Source organism: Tiliqua scincoides, chromosome 1 (assembly GCF_035046505.1).
Source record: "Tiliqua scincoides isolate rTilSci1 chromosome 1, rTilSci1.hap2, whole genome shotgun sequence".
NCBI classification, from domain to species: Eukaryota; Metazoa; Chordata; class Lepidosauria; order Squamata; family Scincidae; genus Tiliqua; species Tiliqua scincoides.
The window spans coordinates 194,607,007-194,629,241 of NC_089821.1; the positions used below are offsets into that span (position 1 = coordinate 194,607,007).

At 39.5% G+C, this 22,235-nt stretch overlaps 1 protein-coding gene across 1 annotated transcript in view; it reads left to right on the forward strand.

Moving 5' to 3' along the window:
• Positions 1-22,235, forward strand: part of AFG1L (AFG1 like ATPase) — an 84,332-nt gene that overhangs the window by 23,918 nt on the left and 38,179 nt on the right. The window contains exons 6-7 of the mRNA XM_066613203.1: positions 4,850-4,949; positions 12,592-12,650. Coding sequence (XP_066469300.1) covers positions 4,850-4,949; positions 12,592-12,650 — 159 coding nt within the window. The remainder of the gene's footprint in view (positions 1-4,849; positions 4,950-12,591; positions 12,651-22,235) is intronic.

Sequence of the window (22,235 nt, forward strand, 5' to 3'; positions counted from 1 at the left end):
ACAGGCACGAGGGTAGGGGCACATATTTGAAACTGGTAATTAGACTGGGTTCATAGAGCATGCTATGTCATAAGCATGTTTTGTCATTGTTGGGCAGGTCATGTCTCATTCATTTCTTGCCCCGTTTTTACTGCTGGGTTGCCATTTTGGTCACTTCACTGGTGTTGTGGTGCAGCTGCTGCTTTGTTTCCTGTTATGTTCCTGATGTGTGTGTTCATATTCTGTTTGGTTGTTGTCTTGGAACAATTTGATAGGCTAGCATTCTCTATTCAAGAGATGAAATGCTGACCAGTAAGTTGGTCACATATTGTAAGCTGGCCATGTGTTGTTTGGTGGTATTTGACTGTGGTCAAATTTTCTCATGGTAAATGACTATAAGTGCAGTGTACAAACAGAAGCATCAGTATAAATGCCATTCTTTGATTTGTTAGTCAGCTAGTCATGGAAGAATGATGGAGGCGTGATTGAATATTCAAGAGAATGTTAATCTCTTGCTACCAGTACTGTGTCCATTCTTCACACAAACCAAATGGGAAGAGGCAATAGAATAGGTTCAGCCATTTGACTGGTCCAAATAAATTCTTGATCAATTGATTTATCAACTGTGGTTAAGTCGAGTATTCAAAGCATTAATTTAATAGAACTGTAACAAAGATAAAGTTTTAGGGCAATTTCAAAAACTCAGGTTAGCCTCTTGTTATGAAACAATGTACTTAAATTCTAAATTGTTGTATTATTTTAAATTTCATAGATAACAATGTTGTGCAAATATAAAATTGTATGTATGCCAACAATATTCTAGAGACTGAAGAGTTTTGGCTTTTTACTTGGAACTCCAGCGTTTTTTACTCTCGGCTTTTTACTTGGAACTCCAGCGTTAGTGCTTCCCAAAGCTTTTAGCATTGGGACCCACCTAAAGAAAAGTTTCACTTTAGCAGCCATTCAAGACTCTGTAGCTATAATGTTGATTGGGTAGCAGTGCTCCTCCCATGTAGTTTGCTGTTTAATACTTGATACACACAGCCTAATCTGCACTGTCAGTTTTGTGACCTAACAAAAATTGGGTTGTGACCCACTGGTGGGCCACATACCCACAGTTTGGGAACCAATGGAATTGTTACAGGATTGGTTTAAAATGAAATTAAGCAAAGCATGCCGAGCAATAAAATACAAAAAAAAAAAGTTTTTCATTGTTAATGTAGTATATCTGGGCAGGGTGTACCTGCTTCTAAATGAAGTGAAACTTAATTACATTTATTTTCATTGCATCAGTGCACATTGAAATGTAGTGTTAAAATCATGGCTGGAGAGTGGCATATTTTCCTCCCATCCCACTACAGGGTGTCTGCACTGAACAGAAATTCAGCATTGCACTGCTTTTTAGAATCTGGAGTACAGAAGACTAATCTTTGTGGCACTGTGTTGGTAGAAACATTGATAGTCTGCTTGCCTCTGGCTGAGGTAGAGCAGTATCAACCTGGGGGTTGGATGGATTAGGTGGGATCTGACTGGGAGCTACTTGACAGATCAGGGGACCAGCAAAGGTGACACTCTTTTGGCTTCATTCCCTCTCACCTACCTATTATGTGGAGTGAGTAAAAAAGTGTTAGATATTGCTGTGGATTTAGTTGGTGACTAACTGGATGAAGAAGGAATTTTTCCCCACTTTTTGCTGACTGGTTTTGCAGATATCAGCGTTCAGTGTACTCATACTGGTCTTTCAACTAGGAAGGGAACTGGAGGTTGTGCTCCCAGGAAGCTGGCAAGTGGGATCAGAATCTAATATAAGCCAACCTATTCCCTGCTCCCAGCTGATGGATGTACATTTCAAATGCCAAACATTCACAAAACACACAGTTTTGTGTGTGTGTGGGTTGGAGGGAATGGTTCTACAAGAAGCCTACTGCACAGCGTTAAATGACTGCTGTCTATGTCAATGTTTCTCAACTGTGGGTCAGGACCCACTAGGTGGGTAGCGACCTCATTCATTTCATTCATTTCAATATTTTATTTTTAATGTATTAGACTTGATGCCACCATGGTATATGACTGCATTTGGGGAAATGTTACAGACCTGTACTTTGAACAAGCTACTATGTATATTCTTTTAACAATGATAGTAAATGGGACTTACTACTGGGGTGCAGCCTAGGATTGTTAAAAATTTTCCTGCTTGATGATGTCACTTCCGGTCACAACATCACTTCCGATGGGTCCTGAAAGATTCTCATTCTAAAAAGTGGGTCCAGGTGCTAAATGTGTGAGAACATTGCCTAAGTCTATGGCATTGCCAGTAAACCACCGACATGCAGTCCTCAGAAGTTTTTGTGGAAGTTTTTTTTAACTCTTTTGTTACAAGAGTAAATCATGAGATTTAAATGCATGATCCTTTATATGGCATTTTTAAAAACAAAAAAAGCAGACAGCCCATGTGTTGTCTGAAGTGTGGGGCGGGGACTGAACCAGGGATCAGCTGAATCGGTATTTTGTTCACTGGTTTGTAGGTCTTTCAGTTATGGCGGAAGCAAGGAAGCCAGCTTCACAGAGCTACTGCAAGTGACCTTTTTATATTACATCTGTCTTTGCTGTTAGTCTTATGTCATGCTCATATATCTTTATATTAAAAGAAAAAAAGACTTTTCTATAATGGAGTCTTCTGCAGTTATTGCTAATTATAAGAAAATTAGCCAGAATCCGAATCCTTTGGAACTCCAAACAATTGAGCAATAGTATGTAATATTATATCAGTATTATATATATTTGGTTGTTTTTTTTAAAGACTATATTTTAGATCGTGAGCCAGTGAAGCTATTAAAAGCACATAATGAAGGAAAACAACTTAAGCTTGTATTTTTGTGCTAACACTAATTACTGCTTATATGTGCTTATATTTGTCATTCATTCAAAGGTACTGTACCAATCAGAGTATGGCTGAGCTTCAAGCACTTACACACATAAATTAACTATTTTTTTTAACTTAAGTGAAAATAAGGCAACTCTAGGTCATAAAAATCTTTTCTCTTAAATGCTAATGAAATTTCTCTATTCTCTCCATTAGCAGATCCCTCTTATTGGTAATTTGTATCCCTTTCTTTTGTTCCCATTAGTAATGAATGCTGGGCACAGAAAGAACCTGAGCTTTGTGAATTGCTTTCACTTTTGTCTTCTCTTCCAATGCTATATAGGATCAAAAGGACGTAAATTGGCACCCAAGTATATGGAATGACTCTTGCTGCTTCTTTTTTAGTTATTTAGCTTTAAAAAATTAATCTATTTTGGTAGGCAAATAGATTCAGATTCTGCAACATCAAAACACCAACTGGGGAGATCTCACTGCGTTCCCTCAACTCATCAATATTTAGCATTCTGATTTGCCAACACATGCCTTGGTGAAGTCTTCCTTGTGTGATATAGGTTTACATGTTTTTTTTCTGCTCCTTTTTGTAAACTAGGCGAATGCCATGCATTTCTCCCTCTTTCTGTTGTCCTTTTCTGCACAAACCACCTTTTCGTTGCTGTTTTCAGTGCGTTTCAGTGGTTCATTCAAGATTAGTTGCAGTTTTTATCTAGTTTGTACTTGAGTTGATTTTGTTTTTATTTCGTGCCCAAAGTTTCCAGTGTTTCACTTGCTTACACATCAGAATGGATTGTATTTGCCTCCTGCACCTGTTTGCATGTGCAGCTACTTGCCCCCACGTAAATGTATTATTGCAGCAGTCAAGCTCCAGATTCTATATCTGCACGTAAATTAATATAGGCAGGGCCTTTCCAGGGGCAGGGCTGAATGTCTATATAAGTCACAATGGTCTTTTAAGGAAATCTAGAGGGGCACTAGGGAAAAAAGTAACAGCAAAGGCAGCTTAGCTACTGGTTGCCTTGTTTTCAGAGAGACTACTTGTCCAGAAGCTCTCTCTTATCCGAAACAATTTTCAGTGGGCCTCTCTTGCATACCCTCTTTTTTATATTGGCTCCCTCCTCTTCCATTGAAAGCTTACATGTTTTAAACAAATTCTGCATATAACAAAGTTAGTATCTTCTGCCCAGCTGTAATAATTTGAGGAACAATAAGCAGGAAAGTGAAAATTCTCAGACAAAAGTTTCTTTTCATTATTAATTGTTACCCCAATTTTTACTGAAGAGTGTGTGTGTGTCTGAGAGAGAGACAATGATTTGTGTTTGTGAAGGTTAGAAGAGGCTGACTGTGCTGGAACTGACTGCAGTGCCTTTTTGATTATTCATGGACAGTAATAGAAGGCACTTAAAAAGAACAATGAAATTGCTTATTTTTTGTGATGGGCCATCTGTTGAATTGTTTTGTGCAACAATTGCACAATAGTATCTATGTCATATCGTTCTATTTTCAACAGCAGCTGATTATGTATACTTGGCTACTTGTCCTTTTTTCTAAAAGTTTCATGACCATTTAAAGTCACCTCTGTGAACCTTTGCTGGAAAGGTAATAGAAATGTAAAGCAGCTGGTGTGTATTTTCTTTTTTGATCTTCTTGAGTTTTTGTGTATGTGTTGGTTCACATTAATGAGGCCTTTTAAATGTTTAGATCTGTTTTTCTGTGTTTCCCACCTGTAGTTTTAGAAAGGAAGTTAACATGGAATTGTTCAGCAGTTTGTTAAAAAATGATGGGGTTCTGTAATAAAGAGCCAACATGTTTGAAAAGACTGCCACACACTCACTGCTTATTAATTATCCTCTCCTTTTCTCCTGCAAGTTGTAATTATAATCTTCCGCCATTTAACCAACAAGCCTCTTTTCTGACTACAAACCAGTTGCAGATCTGTTAACAGTACAAGTCAAAAGCAGGCTTTGACGATGGTAGTGTTGTCTTCTGCAGGTCACTGACATTGCTGATGCCATGATTCTCAAGCAGCTTTTTGAAAACCTGTTCCAAAATGGCGTTGTCGTTGTGGCAACATCCAATAGACCACCAGAAGGTAAAAACCAACATATTGGTATTGGGCCTTTTCAGGGAAAGTAGCAGGTGTTTTAATAAGCTATAGCTTTACATGGATTCATTTTCTAATTAAAATCAATTTCTTAGGGCGCAAGATCCTAACCAACTTTCCAGCACCGAGGTAAGGACAATGCAACTTTGAGGTAAAGGAACAAATATTGCCTTACCTTGAGGAGGCCTTCGTGACTGCCCCCCAACTGCAGCACATGCCCCACTGGCACAGCTATGCCAGTGCTATAAAATTGGTTAGGACTGCACCCTTAGTTTTTTTAAAGTTTTATACTATGCCATAAACAGAGGACTTCTTTGATTTCCATTGTCTACAAAATGTGGAATCCCCTGTCCTCTGTCATCTGTCTCCATTCTAGCCAGCGTTCTGCCAGAGGCTGAAGAATTGACTATTTAAGGGTTTTCATTTCCTGAACACACTTGACTATCTTACTGCTGCTTGTTTTAATTGTTTTTGAACAGTTTGTGTTTTTTATTTATATATTTAATTGATTTTGTAATCAACCTTGAATCCCCCAAGGGATGGGATGGAAATTTTAAAATACTTATAACAAAAGATAGAGAAGTGAGGATCATGGCCATTCTAAGGAGACGGTATGTTTAGAACACTATTCTTCTCTTGTAGCATCGACAAGTCAATAGCGCTTTTAGGAAAGCTGAAGCAGCAGGAGAAAAACGGGATAGTGATCTTCTAGGTAGCTAGTAATGCAGCTGACATTAGAGAGAACTTTTGGAGTGAGAAAATGAATCATATAAGTGCGTAATGAAGTGGGAAAAGGATGAAAGGAAATGGATGTTCCTTACGTATTCTCGGGTACTAGACTCATGGTTAGCAAGACTTGCTCTGAAGCAAGCATATAGAGAATTAAGTAAAGCTTTTCTTGGTAGTACTTGGTGTTGTTTTTTAATTTGTCTTAAGAACATTGCTATGGAGAGTTTATAACAACTTCCATCAGCTTTAGTACTTCAGAAGCATAATCAAAATGTAAACAGACTTTTTTGTGAGTTTATAGTAAGCACCATAATACGATGCATAAAAACTAACATTGCACTTGTGTCTGCATGTATTTGCTCTGTGCTGTTGTTTTCTGCAGTATAGTGTAGTTCTAGTCTGTATCTCAGCGGCTTCTGAATACTATACTTAATTTATATATACTTGTCTGCTTCTGGGGCTACCTCCTCATTTATTATGTAACATTATGGTTCCTCATTTATTCAAGTTAACTACCATAGTTGTGGCTTCAGTTTGTTGAAATGTACATTTGCAAGTTCTATCCATGCCCATTTGAAGCAAATATGGAGGTGTCCAAAGTGTGGTCAGAATAGTGATGTTAAAGAGTGTCCATTGGTTCCCTTGTAGGTTTTGCAATGATCAGTGATCCTAACAGTCTGATGAAGAAGCATTCTGCATGCATTACCAGGTGACCAGCCCTGCAATACTAAGTAGAGCAGAAGCTGGAAACACAAGCAAGGCATATGCAGAAGCTGCATTTGTAACCAGTATTAGACTGGTTGGTGTAAAAAGTGTGGAAGTCTGAACAGGCACAATGACTCAGAAAATTAAATGTACTATCTATTGGCTGATAGTTAGAACTCCAGCCAGCTCCTCCAAACTATTTAAGACTGCCTGATGGTGAGCCTGCTAAATTTGGTTGGCAGCTGTATGTCTCCCTTTAAGTGCTTCTAGAGGGATCTGAGATGGCAATACCGACAACTTCATCTGGGGCTGCAACAGGCCATTGGTAAGAGGTGCTTGCCTATAGTTATAATTTATTTTTGCTTGTTTCAGTTGGTGGCATTTAATGTATTTCAATTTCTAGTCCATTCCATCCTGACATTTGGGGAGATACCAGTGATTTAAATTTTTGTATTTAAAAGTTGGGTTCATGTTCACAGATCATATTACATTGTACCTTAAGTTTCACTGGCTTTAGCACAGTGTGCAGTACTTAGTAGATGAGGTAAAATTAATTTTTTTCCTGCCAGGCACAGTATTTTCTAGTTTTTATTAAGCAATACTAGAAACCTCCAACATGGTCCAGGGCTCTAGCTGTCACTAGTTAGAACTAGTAATAACAGATTTGGGGGTTTTACTGTTACATATCCAAAATATTTGCTTTCTGGTGCCTTAATTATTTGGGAGTATTCTTTTGATTCCCCAGTTTTGGGGCAGAGGTACACAAATTCCCCATTTTCAGATTTATCTTCAGACTCTAGTGCAGGATTCTAGTTCCTTGTGAAGTAGCCTAACAGTTTTGATACCCCTGTGAATGTTTGAGTCAGTGCAGCCTGAGGATCTTATAATAAAGCAGGACCTTGTAGAACCATTTGGGACCACACTGCCATAGTACCAGTAAAACGATTCAGGAGTGTACCCATGGATACTTGCCTGGCCCAGCGGCCAAGTCATTTCTTGGTGAATGGTACCTAGACTACATTAGTGGCACTGGTTGACAAACTCTGTCTAAATATCACTAGGAGAAATTCTGTGCTACTGGTGCTATAGTATCTTATATGATCTCCAATACCATTCACCATGAAATGACTTGGCTGCTGGGCCATGTGTGGCACCTAGAGAAAAATACTAATGGACATTATTTAAAGTGTTTGTCTTGACGTATGCCTATTTAAATAGCTTAGGTTCAAAGTGTCTTAGAAACTGCCATCTCTTCTGTATTCTGTCACAATTACTGAGATGATTGAGGTTACCATCTTAACAATAGTATCATTTTGCTACGGTCATATGGTCACAGCATGCAGGAATAAGTTACTGTGAAAGTCAGTTAAGTTCACCTTGAGGATCTTTTGGATGCATTGTAAGATTTATCTGTTGGGGCTGGTTTTCAGGATTTTTTCCCCCAGGAACTGAGGTTAAACTGACAGAGGTATGCAGATTTTTAAGATTACCTGATACCATACCTGATTATGGTTCTGTTTTACTAGAATGGTCCTGATCTTTGGAAACAGATAAGCTATAAATCTATACCCAGAAAGATTAGTAAGCAATGTGAAATGTGAAAACTGGCAGACACCTAAACTCAGTGGTTCTCAAAGTTTTAGCACTAGAACCCACTTTTTAGAATGACAGTCTGTTGGAACCAATCAGAAGTGATGTCATTAACCTAGAAGTGATGTCATGGCCAGAAATGACATAATCAAGCAGGAACATTTTTAACAGCCCCCCATAAGACAAAATCAAATCAAGTAAGTAAATTAAAAGTTTACAATGAGTATAAATTTAAAAATTGGTTTAAAATAAAGAAGAATCCTCCTAAACCTCCCAAGCAGTTGCTGATCTGTTTAAAAAAAAATTCTCCAGTCATCCCAAAGGCTGAAATCTTATTCATACTTACCTGGGAGTAAGCCCCATCCACTAACATTGTACGTATAGTCTGTTAAAAATACAGATCTGTAATATTAAGATCTGTAATATAGCATCAAGTTTAATATATTAAAAATAAAATATACATAGAAATGAATGAGTAATTGCCTGAAATTGGCTTGCAACCCACCTTAGTGGGCCTTGACCCACAGTTTGAGGAACACTGCCTTAACTAATTTGGTTAAGTTGACTTCTTGGAGAAGATACCAGTATAAAGATCAGTGAATTATTCATCAAGAATCTTAGAAATTAAAGCAACTGAGTTTACAGTACTATATAATAATAATAATAATGATAGAATAAAGTATGAATGTATATGCTTGGATAAAAATCTAAGCCAAAAATGGACTTGTTCAAAAGGTGTTCAAATTCAGAAGTTAACTTAAAGAAAAAAATCCATTGGATCCCCTGACTGGGCAGGAGTCACTTTTTCACGTAGTGCTCCTCTTACATTTAGCAGCACAAAGTCTTTCCTAGTGACTGTTTGCTAGTGTTCATCTTTTTAGATTGTGAACCGTTTTGGACAGGGACCTTTTTATTTATTTGATTTTTTTCTGTTAATTGCTTTGTGAATTTTTTGTTGAAAAGTGGTATATAATTACAGGGGTCCTGTATCCGTGGATCCCATATCTGTGGATCAAGTCCATGTGTCTCAGCACTTGCCTCTGAAGGGTCTTCTGAGCCCACAGAGGCCATGGACATCCGTCTGCAGCCTCTGCAAGGCTCAGACTGAGCCTGAGAAGAAAAATGCAACTGCAGAAAAACTGGTTATTTTTTTTACTTTTCAGGCTCAGTCTGAGCCCGGCAGAGGCTGCAGCTGGATGTGCACGGCCTCTCCTGGGCTCAGAGGACCTTCTGGAGGTGAGTGCCGGGACGCACAGCCTCTGCTGGACTCAAAGAACCCTCTGGAGGCGAGGGGAGCAGAGCTCCCCTCGCCTCCAGAGTGTGTGTGTGTGTGGGGGGGGGGTGTTTGCCAATATCCACAGTTTCAGCTAACTGCGGAGGGTTCCGCAGTGGAACCCCTGCAGATACCAGGGCACTCCTGTACTGTTAATAATAATAATAAATGGAATGCCTTTTACAGTAGTTTTCTATGCTGCAAATGAGCATTACGGAATACAAATGGAAGGTATTGAAAGAATCTTAGGAAAAGGCATATTCATGTACCTTTTCCTGGGGATAGCTCCACATGTCCTCTAGAAAATCAGCATGGCTTGCACTGCACCTTGTCAGCTTAGCAGGCTAGTGGTACTAAATCACCTTGAAAATCCAGGGTGTGGGACTCACAAGTACAGCCACAGCACATCCTGTCTCGGCAAACGGACCCATCTGGAAGAGCTCTGTGGGTCTAGATGAATAAGCTCCCCATTTGATTAAAGAACAGAGATTACAGTCCCTCCATGTGACTAAAATTATGTGACACACACTTTCTCAATAGAATGTGAATAACTGAGCTTGCATTATTGTAGAATCTTAGCTTTTCCTGAAAAATAGAGTAGTTCTTCGAAGTAAATTCCATCTTCCTCTTTTTGTTTAGCAACTTTTCAGAAGTTGTGTCAGAATAATTATTAGTGATCTATGGGAAATGGCACATGATCAACACCTTCCTGTATTTGGAACCTAGAACTGGATTTTTATTGGTGCTCTGTTTTGATAACCCAAAATCTGTTCTGGCTTCTGTGAGATACAATGGCTAGCTAGCAGCCCTCTTTTTCTGTCTTCCCTTTCCCTTGTTCTAATATATTCTAATATAGTTCATAGTGGATGTCTGAGAATTTTAATAGGCATTTTTAGTAGTGGAGGTATTGCTCAGTTGGGCCACGTTGCTACTAAGTGCTGGCACCCCATTGGGAAATGGAGAGTAGCACTAATGAAGTGGAGCTGCCCATCATAAATATTACATGATAATAAAGTCTTTAAGGACGAAGCTTCCACTGCAGTGAAAATGTGCATCCTTGGTCTTTGAGCTGGAGACACTTGGCAAAGCACACACACAAAAGCATTTGGTGTAGAGGAAGCAAATATGCTCACTAAAATACTGCCTTTCTTATTGTCAAATTATTTCCAAATATGCCTTTTGTTACAGGATTTTTATTTATTTGGATGTTTAGGCTACCTAAGGGCCCAATCCTGTGGTCCGTGCCACACCTCCGCGGCCATAAGGCATGTTTGCGGGGCTTACCGCCGGGCTCCCGCCATGGCTCAGCAGTGCCTGCGACCACCGGGCTGCGGAACGGGGAATGCAGCCGTTTTTGGGGGCGTGGGGGAGGCGTTCCGGGGAGAGGGAAGCGTGGTCGGGGGTGTTCTGGGGGGTGGGGGAGAGGTGGATCCGCGGAGCTGAGCTCCGCAGGAACCTAGTCGCTTGTGGAGGGCTGCGCACCCTACATGAGCGCCTTCACTTTAGTGGTGACCAAACAGTTGCCGCTAAAGTGAGTAGCCCCATTGTGGGGCTGCTTCCCTTACCCGGGGGAAGGGAACGAATGTCCCCTTCTCCCAAGGAGCCTCCTGCAGTAGCGCAGGAGGTTGTGGATCCAGCGGGAACCCGCCAAGGAGCCGCTGGGTCCTGCAGCTCAGGATTGGGCTGTAAGTTGGTTTCCAAATTCACTGCTAGTTATACAGACAAATTATTAATTTGTGTAAGATGAAGCCTTATTATATCCAATCTGCATATTGGTTAGGGATGAATTTATGTTCTTGCTTCATATGCATTTGTGGACATAATACAGGCATGGCCATGCTGCTTTTTCACATCTTTTAAAAAGGTACCTTGGGCTACAGACTTGTGGAGGTGTCCTCAAAAATGGAATCTCATGTACTTTTGTAAAAAAATGGATTTCAGGACTTTTGTTGGTAGAGGAATAGTTACTATATTCATGGTTACCACCATACTTCTTCCTGGGTCGGGGTGCATGGGTCATAGAGTGCTTAGCTGAAGGGTACATGGAAGATCTTTCCTTACTAATGGGTCATCCTTGTGTGAGAGGTTCTAATTCTTAATATCATTTGTGCTGCTGGCTGCAGCAAGTAACAGCTTCCTGGGCAATACAGTGGATTTCCACTTTACAGTGGGTTCACTTTACAATCACATAATTTTTCAATGGGCTCTTTGTAATAAAATAAGGTTCAGTATACAAGTTACCATATACATTTTACAATGGACTGACCATTGCTGTCAACAGAACCTTGTAGGTGATAAGCCAATCAGCAATGCAGATGCAAGCGTTTGGTAGCAACAAAGCCAACAGCAGCCTTTTTAACATCAGAGGGAAAGATCTAACCAATGTGAATGCTAATGTTACTGCAAGCCTTTTAGAATAGTGTCTCGGCTAGTAGCAGCATTTTTAATATCATGGCTCTGTGTATTGAGAGAAAGATATAACCTTGTAATTTGTAATTGGTGTTTTAAAATTACAACATTGTATAAACTTATAACCATGGCCCCCAAAGAACACAGTAGGATCCTTTTGAATCACTTTGAATCATGGAAATAGCATAGTTCTGTGGCAGAAACTTCAACTTCTGAGGTGTTGAAATGAATTACTAACAGACAGTACGGTGGTGTCTCTGAAACAAATTACCATCATAAAGTGGAGGTTCATTGTGTTGTGTGTTCACAGGATACCTGCACTTTGCCTTTTATATTTTATAATACAAAAAATGGACAAGAATAATGACTTTAGATATTGCATGCCACATTCTGTATGCAGTATTCACCATGCCTTGCATTTTACCTGTATCATAGTTGAATTGAATTACTGTCAGACATGACGGACAATAACACATCTCTTATTGTAGTTGCAAGTGCATTGGAGTAGTAGACCTCATTGCTTTCAGCAGAACCGTGTTTAGGATTGTGGTAATACTAGCTTTACATTGCTTGTATCTTTAGCCCCATTTATTAACTGTTGCTCTGAAAATTGATTGTGGCTTAATAAATGCCCATAGCTTGTATCTAAAAATGTTATTATCTCTCTTCCATTAAGCTCATTTATTTTCATCAGAGCTTAACTCTTGTTCTGCTCACACGCTTTTTTTGAGACTTTCTTGGGTGGTTTTTTTTAATTTGGAGTGTGATAATTTTATGCAGCAAATCATTTTGGTTTCCCCCCCCCCTTATTCCTTTTTGATGCCTTTATTTTTCAATTACAGCATAGCTTTAATTTGTAAGACCAAAAGACAATCTTAGCAGAAGGCAATGTAACAAAGTTAATATCAATGTGTTTTCTTTCAGACCTCTATAAAAATGGGCTCCAAAGAGCGAACTTTGTGCCATTCATTGCTGTGTTGAAGGTAAGAGACAACCTTCAGGGCTCCTGACTTTGATCTGTCTTCCAGATAAACAAAATGTATGTTTGTTGCAAAAGTGTTTTGTTCATATTTATGGGGTCAAACAATCAAAAGATTCTTTGCAGTTACATTATAAGGAAATTAAAGGTTCCTGAGTTAAGGTTTCATATGTAATATTTTATGGTTTTAAAGTGTTGTTGTTTTTACCCCTGCTACTAAGCTGAATATTGGTATGGCAGAATTTGAAGAAAACTTGTCAAAATATATATGGGAATTTTGTCAGTTTTGTTAGCAGACTGTATATTTTGTCCCAAGACATGATCTAAGAGCATGTGATACAGTCACCTTGCTGAAGCTAAGCAAGTCTAGGTCTCATCAGTGTCTGGACAGAAGATCATCTAGAATGCATGTCTACTCAGAAGTAAGTCATGTTGTATTCAGTGGGGCTTACTCCCAGGAAAAGTTACATAGGACTGCAGTAGAGCAGGATATCTGTGAATGGTTGCTCCTCCCACTTACTTCAAACATAGGATTATGCAGTCTTTCAGACTTTCTGTGGTGTGCTTTGGCATAGCCTTTTCCCCAGTTCTGGTCCTGCCTTCGTGTTCCATGACAGAGGTGCTTGGATGGAACTTCATCGTAAATTACTATTATGTGGATTTGTGAATGTTTTTTCTGTGTTCTGTATATTTTCCCCTTCCCTGTAGGGATAGCCAGGGTGGGAATCAGAGAGGGAGAAAAACACCTCTTAGAGCTATGATAGAATAATGACAGTTGGTACCAAGCCTCCACATAGAAGGCTCAATGTTGGAGGAAGGCACACCATCCCTGAAGGAGATGTATTCCAAAGGTGGCAGCAGCAGGACTGAGATCAAAAACCTATTGCAAGGCCAAGCACAAGAAGGCTTCATAACAACAGAAGAGCACCAAAGGTAGCTAGGCTTTGTTGTATCAATCTACTACACTTCCATCACCCAGCCATTCAGCTGTCAATGTCAGGTGATTGCACCAGCATATGATGTGGGATCACCTGATGTGAAATCACATAGTACCACCTGAGTACCTGAAATCTCTGAGTACCACCAGCGTAAGGCCAAGGAACACTGAAAGCCTTGGGGTGCATTCAAAACACAATGCACTAAAGGAGGACCAGCAAGAAGTAGGAATATCCCCACAAAGCTGGGATGCACCAGAGGAAGAACTGATCAGGAAGCCATTGCCCAAAAGATGTAAGGATGTGAGGTCCTTATTACCACCCTCACTACAGGGCGCACAGGGCCAGAAGAACTGCGCAGGTGGCTAAAGACAGTGGTGACACATGAGCTTCATTAGGCACTAATGGGAAAAGGTGCAGCACCAAAGCTAAAGGTGCAGCACCAAAGGAAGACCTAAAAACAAGATTGCAACAGTTCAGGCACGAAAACACCACTTCCAGGAAGCAGGACAGGCAAGACATGTAAAATAAATCAGGATAACAAAAGAATGAATCAATGCTCCAGATGCCATGAGACTTCTACCCTGACCATACGCGCATCAGCAGTTACATCCATTTTTGCAAGTATCTTGATCCTGAGGGCAAAAGAACTACAGGAGGCAGTACACCAGGGAAATATTAAGCTTCACCAAGGTCTTCATTAGGGATGCTTGATAATGTTATTTATTTTCTTCATAAGTAAACCCATCGTGTTCAGTAAGGCTGTAATCCTATCTTACCCAATGGAAACACTCTAGTCTTAAGATATCAAAGTGGTGATCTTCATGGCAGACATCAGTCTCACTGTTGTTCAGTTTAGCACAAGGGCAACGGTGCCTGAAATGGTAGTACATAGTGCACAGGGATCTATGGCTTAAAAACCGAAATTGAATACTAGAAGTAAGGGAGTAGAAACCGGATACAGATATCTTGTCTTGAGTGCTCCCTGAGACATCAGGTCGGCCACTGTGAGATCTACCAGACTAGATGAGTCATTGTCCTGCTCCAGCAGGCCTCTTCTTATGTTCTTATGTTAAATCACAAACCAGGCTAGCAGTTACTTAAGAAGCACAAGCTGTTCATGAAAGCCTTTGAATTCTAGTGGAAACACCAAACTATACCCTCAAGTACCAAAAAGAAGGATAGGAAAGGCTTTAAAAGCAATGCTAATTTATTTTGGTACTTCAAGTTCCCATTCCAGAATAGAAGCAATTTGGACAGGCCCGCCTGGGACCACAGGCCCACCTGGGACAGGCCTGCCTGGGACCACAACAAGGGTAGAAATTGAAAATGCCAAAAAGGCACCACCAAGAGGAGTGGCAAATGTCAGCAGCTGCAGTACTGTCACCAGGCTCTAATTAAAGGAAGTTTTCCAATTATTTTCAGATGAGTGGCAGGGCCTTCCACCAATTAGTGGGTTCAGTCCACTGTTCAAAAGGGATACACTTTAAATCTGATATGTACACTACACTGCTACTTCATTCCATCCCTGTTTTCTCAAAATGCTTTCTCAAAAAGATTCAAAATGTAAGCTGATCTCCCTAGCCATAGATCATAGAGGTACAGAAATTGAAGTGGTACCAGTGGCGTAGCTAATGAACATGTAGTCCAGTGCAGAGCTTAAAATGATGCCCCGGAAGTAATGTCACAACCAGAAGTGACGTCACACTTGGGCTTTTTAAAAAGTGCAAATTGGGGGAAAACCTGCCTCCTCCCTCCAGCAGTTCACCATGCACTTGATCTGCCACATCTCCCCAGCCAGTAGCATAGCTAAAACATCTATACCCTACCTGGAATCAAAGAAGATTTTGTAGCCCACTCCATCAAATTTAATTAAGTAAATAAATAAAAAGTGTGCCCCTTTTTGGTTAGAGACACTTTGTTGGGGTAAAGAGGGATGGTTATTCTCCTCCGCTAAATATAAGAGGAGCACCACTTGAAAAAGTGCCTCTTTATCAGTTAGCAGGAGTAGCTGTGTTATGATACATGGAAATTAAAGTTGACTCATATTAACACCTTAGTGGTTCCATGCTGTATCATAATTACATCTCATTGACTCTCAGAAAAATCAGTCTCATGGGTTAGTTCTGAGTTAAGAAAATCCACTTTTTGTTCCATAAGGCAGTTGCGTTTTTGTTTTCTGGTTAATTGGCCATAACGTTTGATATAATACAGATATTCAAATGGGGTTTGTTTCATTGCATTCTGCTTTAAATTACCTTTCCAGTGATATATAACATGATTGTATTATTCGTACATACCAAATTTTTTCACAATGTTTTGCCACTGGTGTCAAGCTCTGCTTGTTGCTCCCCTAAAGCTTGTTGCCCGGTGCGACTGCTACCCCCTGCACTCCTTAGCTACGCCACTGAGTGGTACCCAAGATGAAGAGATGATCAGGTCTTTACTCAATTTTTTAAAAATATAGTACCACAAAAGAATTGGGAACAAAATGCCATTTTCAACCTTAAATGGCTAAACTGATTTGTACCCAAGAGGAAATTCTGTATGGAGATCTTGTTTCAATCTTTAGATCATCTTTAAAGGGGAGACTTGCTCTCACTGATAGCCCTAACAGTGGCGTATCCAAATATCAGGCACACAGATAATACTGGAAGTTTGCTTATAGTTAGCATCACTTTCAGTACCAGACTCTCTCCTTGGGTTTTCATATGCATATGGGTGTTCTGCAAATTGATGGTGACACTTGTGACTCACCTGAAATTCCAGAGGGCAAGTTTCCATCATTATCTGCTGATCCTTTCAGCAGAGTCAGAGATGTGGAACTGATGTTGACATGTCTACACAACTGTAGTTTACTGGACAGCAAACTGAAGAGTTCCCAGATGCGTGATCAAAGGTTTCAGCACCTAGGAGTGATGATCAACACAAAGAAGAGTCAGGTGTTCCTAACTACAGAATGAAGGGAAAAGATCTAAAAAGAGGACAGTCAAGGTCCTGCAAGGGAGGTCATCAGCCTTCATTAGCCTAGTGAGCCTACAGGTGTTAATAGCCTGTTTAGAATGTATCCCATAGGCCAGGAGGCATTCTCATCAACTTCAATGGCTTCTTTTACCATTGCAGTTAGAAATTGCAATGCAGAAGCACATTTGCCTGCCTGAGAATGTACACAGATTCCTCAGGGGCTCAGAGGCTTTGCACAAGGGGATTTTCATCTGAGAACCCCAGAAGGAAAGGCCCACATAAATCATTAGGGAAGCATGAGGTAATGAACTTAAAAGGATGAAACACATCTGCTTTCCAGTTGGTAGTGGGGCAGGTTCAGTCACTGGAGGCAAAACATGTAGGAGGATCTTCCGTTCAAAGTCAACTGGCTCAGCTGCTAGGATGCAGACTAGGCAGGATGGTCTCAGTATGCATGCCTTTCACTCCATTGTAGAGAGGTTTGGTCTTCTGGATGTGTAGCTATTTGTAACACATCTAATCAGACAAGTGGACAAATCCTCCAACAAGTTCAGATGTGAATGGATTGAGCAGGTTGACACCCTGTCATCACACTGGCCTACAGGGCTTCTGCAAATGTTTCTTTCGACCAGGATGATAAGGAAGAGAAAAGGCAACAGTCGTGTTGGTGGCTTCTCACTGGCTGAGAAGAATATGGTTCTTCAACATGAGAATACATTCCCATATATTCTGACTCAGGTGGAGTGGTTTTGCCTCACCTGCCACCCCCATACTGCACATCCCTGCTAAATATATAGCACAATCCAGCCTTATATCTAAAACATTTTAAGCAGATTTGAATCTTTCTCATTGGAAAAGAAATGGGCTTAGAAGGTCTTTACTTGGCTGGATCAGGACAGTATAAAACTGATATTGCCTGAAATACATGAGGTTTAAAATAATGTAATGAGCCTTTAATTGACAGAAAGATTAATTAGGGACAAATTGTATGCACTATGTATACATCCACACAGACTGCTTAGATACTAACAGTTCAGTGCACAAGCCATTAAACATTCTTAAGGCCCAGTGAAATCGTGGAGATTGTGCATATCAGCACAATAATGGGCTTCCCAGTAATAACTTTGTCTACTATTGAGCCTCCCTTACAGTGCTCAGTAGTAGTTGTACCATGATATTAAGATTGCAATCCTATGCACACTTGTTTGGGAATAACCCCTGTTGCTGAAATTTGCATAGGATTGGGTTGCTAGTTGGCTCACAATTCTTTTGTAGACTTTTTTCCACTAAGTGTTCATTTACTATAGACACAAATCCATTATTAAGGATGGCAAGAATGTTCAGCTGCCTACTATATTGGATCAAGGGAATTCTGGTGTCTGAAGCTCAGCAAATTCAGAGCAATCCCTGGAAAAAATGTGTGCACCTTTTGAGCGTTGGTTAGGAAATACAAAATGTCTTCAATTATATGTTCTGCCTTTGTCAAGCCACCTGTGTTAGGGGCACAGAGATTTGTCAATTGACAATTTAAAAAAAAAGTTATTTGGTTGATTAAATTGATTTGTCAGTTAGTTCCATTCTAATGCTGCGATAGCCCAGTAGCTTTCAGTGTGCTGAATAGATGAAATTTGTTTTTGTGGTCAGTGTCAGCACCCTGACCTCTGCTGAGCTGTCACCTGAGTCAGAACTGCTGGGATTAAGTCTTTGATATTGTGATGTATTCACTTATCAATTGACTTTTTCATTACTGAAGATGTTAGGCCTTTTGTTTCCCTTCTTAGTAAGTACTAAAGCAAGTCTGAAATAGAAGACTCTTTTTTTCCCAAGCTGTAGAAGTTGTAGGCTCTGTCTTTCTCTTTTTTTCTGTATTAATTAAATGGATTACTTTTGGGATTTACAATTCAGTTCAGTTGTGAATCACTGTGCTTAGCATTAGAAAAAGAGAGAGAAAGCAAGGGAGTATGGGCTTGAGTGTGTGCACTCAGTAGTATAATGCGAAGACAGAGTTTTGGATCAAATTCATGTTCACATTGTACATTATGGCTGTTTAAATGGGACTGCAACTCAAGCAAAGTTTGTGTTCGAAAGTAGCTGTTCTTGGTCCGTAATTAGAGCTTTAAACAATAAAGACTTCTGTCTGGTCCGCAAGACAGTGGCTTGTGGCACAGTATAGGAATCAATACCAACATATGTATATGTCTTCCCTAGCCAAAGAAAAATCATTGTCAGAAATCAGGCAAAGATTTTTAAAAAATGGTTCCGTAAATTAATTTTTAACTACAGTAAGGTATAGTTTGGCAAAACTTCAGTTTTTGTTTTTATAACCTAATGGTAAAATAATTATAATTCTCATACTTTTCCTTCCATCTTGATCTTAACAATAATGGTTCTTTTCATCTCTTGTTCCAACAAATGAACTCCTTGGTTCAAACAACTGACTTAAATTCTCTAGCAGATGTGTAATATTGTATTCTTAGTGTAACAGGGATGTTCATTTAATTAACACATCACAGTTTGTTTTGCTTGCGCTGTAATGCAAAAGAAGGTCTTCCCTATCTTCCTCCAACCCCCACCCCAAAAGTCCAAGCCAATTAATAAAGCTTGTAAGTGCTTTGTCACAGGCCACCATGGAGGTCTGCAGAGAAGAACTTTAATCCAATAAACATTTCATTTAGATCATGAAAAGAAAGCGTGAGGAGAAGCTCCAGTAGGAGAGGGTGTTACCAGCGATTCTCTCCATGCAGAGATGTTAGGAATTTGCCAAATTAAGCAAGAGGCCTTCATATTTAACACATAAAACGTGTCAAAACTAATAATGGGAATAGTTTAATTTGGGTTGAACCTTACATTGTGAATATTGTAAAAAGCCACAACTGTTTTCTTCAAAGACTTTACTGTGGAGCTGGATGGACAGGGCAAAGGGAGGTTGTGAGAAACCCAAATAGCAAATAACACTGGCCGAAAGTTGGGGTGGGGGAGGAATAGATAATTAGGTGTAATTAGCGTGTATGAATTGTTGTCTCCCTGCCCTTGGCTTGAATAAATTTGGAAGAAAAAAACCCAAGTAGTGAAACTGCTTTGATGTAAGAGGAGTCATTGTGGCCTGGCAGCATAAAGGCAGTGTTTTATACTTCTGACATAATGGTTGTGATACAGAAAGACTGAATGGACTCTGCACCCCCCAGTCTGCTTTACAGCAAGGACTTTTGGATTCTCTTGAAACAAAATGCAGCAGAAGTTTTCAGTTGTTGGTAATGAGGTAGTGGACTTCAACAGAGTTAGACATAAGCCATCCTTAGCCTTTGCTTAGATCTTAACCACTTTAAAAAAATATTCTGGGAAATCTGGTTTCTTAAACCAACACTTCCCCCCTCCCGCTCTAGCTCCCCCCCTTCCTGTTTGGAGTTCTGGTAGCTGTAAAGCCATTGGGGAAAGCATTACAAATCAGATTTTTAAAAGGGAAACATGATGAGCAAACTTCATTCCAGGTGGAACTGCTTCAAAGTAATTCAAAATCTTATATATTTGATCTGTTGTTATTGAATAACTGCACTTCTAGACTAGCGTGACATGTAGGCAGTTCTCTTCTATTTTCAAGAAAGATGCATACTCCTAATTTGACAGCACAAGATTCAGTATTGACATTGCACATGCATATGCTCTTTCAGTGAGAAATGTCTGTACTTGGAGATTAATAGAAAGCACCTTGTGAAAATACCAAGATGTTGGAGATATTTATGAATAGCTACAGTTTGTTTTTTTAAAAAAGTTGTTTCTTGTAAGAGGCCTTGAAAAAAGGAATCATCTTGTACTCTTACCATTTTCACTGGGGAAAAGAAGAGCTTAATATTGTTCCCCTGTTGCTTAGGACTTTTCTGTTGATTCTACATGCACTCAACTAAGCCTGGCAAATTTTTCTTTCATCAGAAGGCTTACATTCTTTGTCAGTAGGGCTCTATTTTAGTCACTGCTGGAGTCGGGGATGAGTTGTATGACTTCACAACAGAGTATTTAGAAAAGGCTGCTGAAGGATGCAGTTGGAACGAAGGAGCCAAAGTCATTTTTGCTTCTTGAAGCAGAAAAACTGAATTTATTACTCCAGTGAGATCTAGATGACATAGTTCTGAAAAGGAACAATTCTTTTGTGCACACCTGTAATGTTTTTAGATATATAAGGAATAAATCAATAATTAAAAACAATTTGTTGGTCCTACAGTCACTAAGCAAATTCCCTTCAGCTAATCTACAAGGGGAAAATTGTGTTTTGCCTCCACAAAGCAATGTAACAGCAGCAGCTGATGTGTATATTTGTGAAAAATGCACATTATTTTTACAACCGTGAAAAGGGTGTAGGATTTTCATATATAATGTATATATGTACACTAAAGAAGGGCTTGATCCGTAAATGTGTCAGTTAATGTAGCATTAATTTTTGATTTAAACATTTTATATTTAGGAAAGTAAAATGTATGGCCATACAACTCTTAGTTTTTCTGTCATACTTTAAAGCTTCGCAGCTACTAGGAAATGCTTGGGAAAAGGAAACCAGCATTTCATTTAACCCCTTAAGAGTTTATTATGTAGAACAAGTAGCCTTTTGTACATGAAGTTGAGCACTCTGAAAGAAGCAACACCTGAATTTCTCAGGAGTTTGAATAATTATGCCCAATTGTGTTTTGCTGGTGTAGGTCACAGGAAATTCACTTAGGGTAGAGTCTCTACAAAGCTAAGATATATGCAGATTTTCTGTTGTTGGATTGTGTAAAAATTATTTACTGTTAATACTTGCATAAAGGTTAGAAAGGTTGATGAAGTGATATTTAGTATTGCTTTACTATTCACTGCGTGTCAGGATGTAATTATGACTGATTCATGGAACTGTCTTACGAATGAACCATCTTTATTAAAATGCTGATCAAGATAAGAGCTGACAGTAATAAAGAATAGAACATTTTAGTCTTGTTGCTTTTCAATGATTGCTAATTACCCTAGAGGTCATGTATAGTGCTTGGGAGGATTCATTGACATTATTTTCTTTTAAGTCTGCTGTTTGAACAACATCTGAACATGAAGACAAAGACTGAGTGCATACTGAACAATAGTTTGACCAAGTTTTTTATTCCAAAGAAGGCTAGATGATTCCTCTTTTTTTCTGTTTTGTGTTAGAAATTTACATTCATATGAGGAGTGCTAAAGGCAAAGATCTTTGTTCTAAAGAGTCCCCTATCCTAATCATATCCATCACTGTCTTTAGAAGGTCACACAAATGAAGAAGAAACAATATGCTGCTAACTCTTCCTGTTGTATGTCTAGAGTGTAACCCAAGGTAGAGGTAATTAAAGTCCTTCCTGTGACTTTGGTTATCTTCAAAATCAGAATTTTCAGTTTGTTTATTGGATTACAGATGCATTTAACCTGCAACATATGTTCAGACTGAGCCTTCCTCCCCCTTTTTTACCCAGTATCTACCATACTGTAGTGAAAGTGGTGTTACATGTTGGGGCTCAAACACAAACTAGTATCCAGACAGAAGAAATAGCAAATATAGGTGGGACCTAGACAGGGAGTTAGACGAATGAGCAGTACATGGAGGGGAGGGGAGGAAATGGCTTGTCTAGATAGAAGAAGGGCCAGAAAGTAATTGAACTGGAAGAGGAATGGAAACAGTAGGATCAGGTTGCACAGAACCC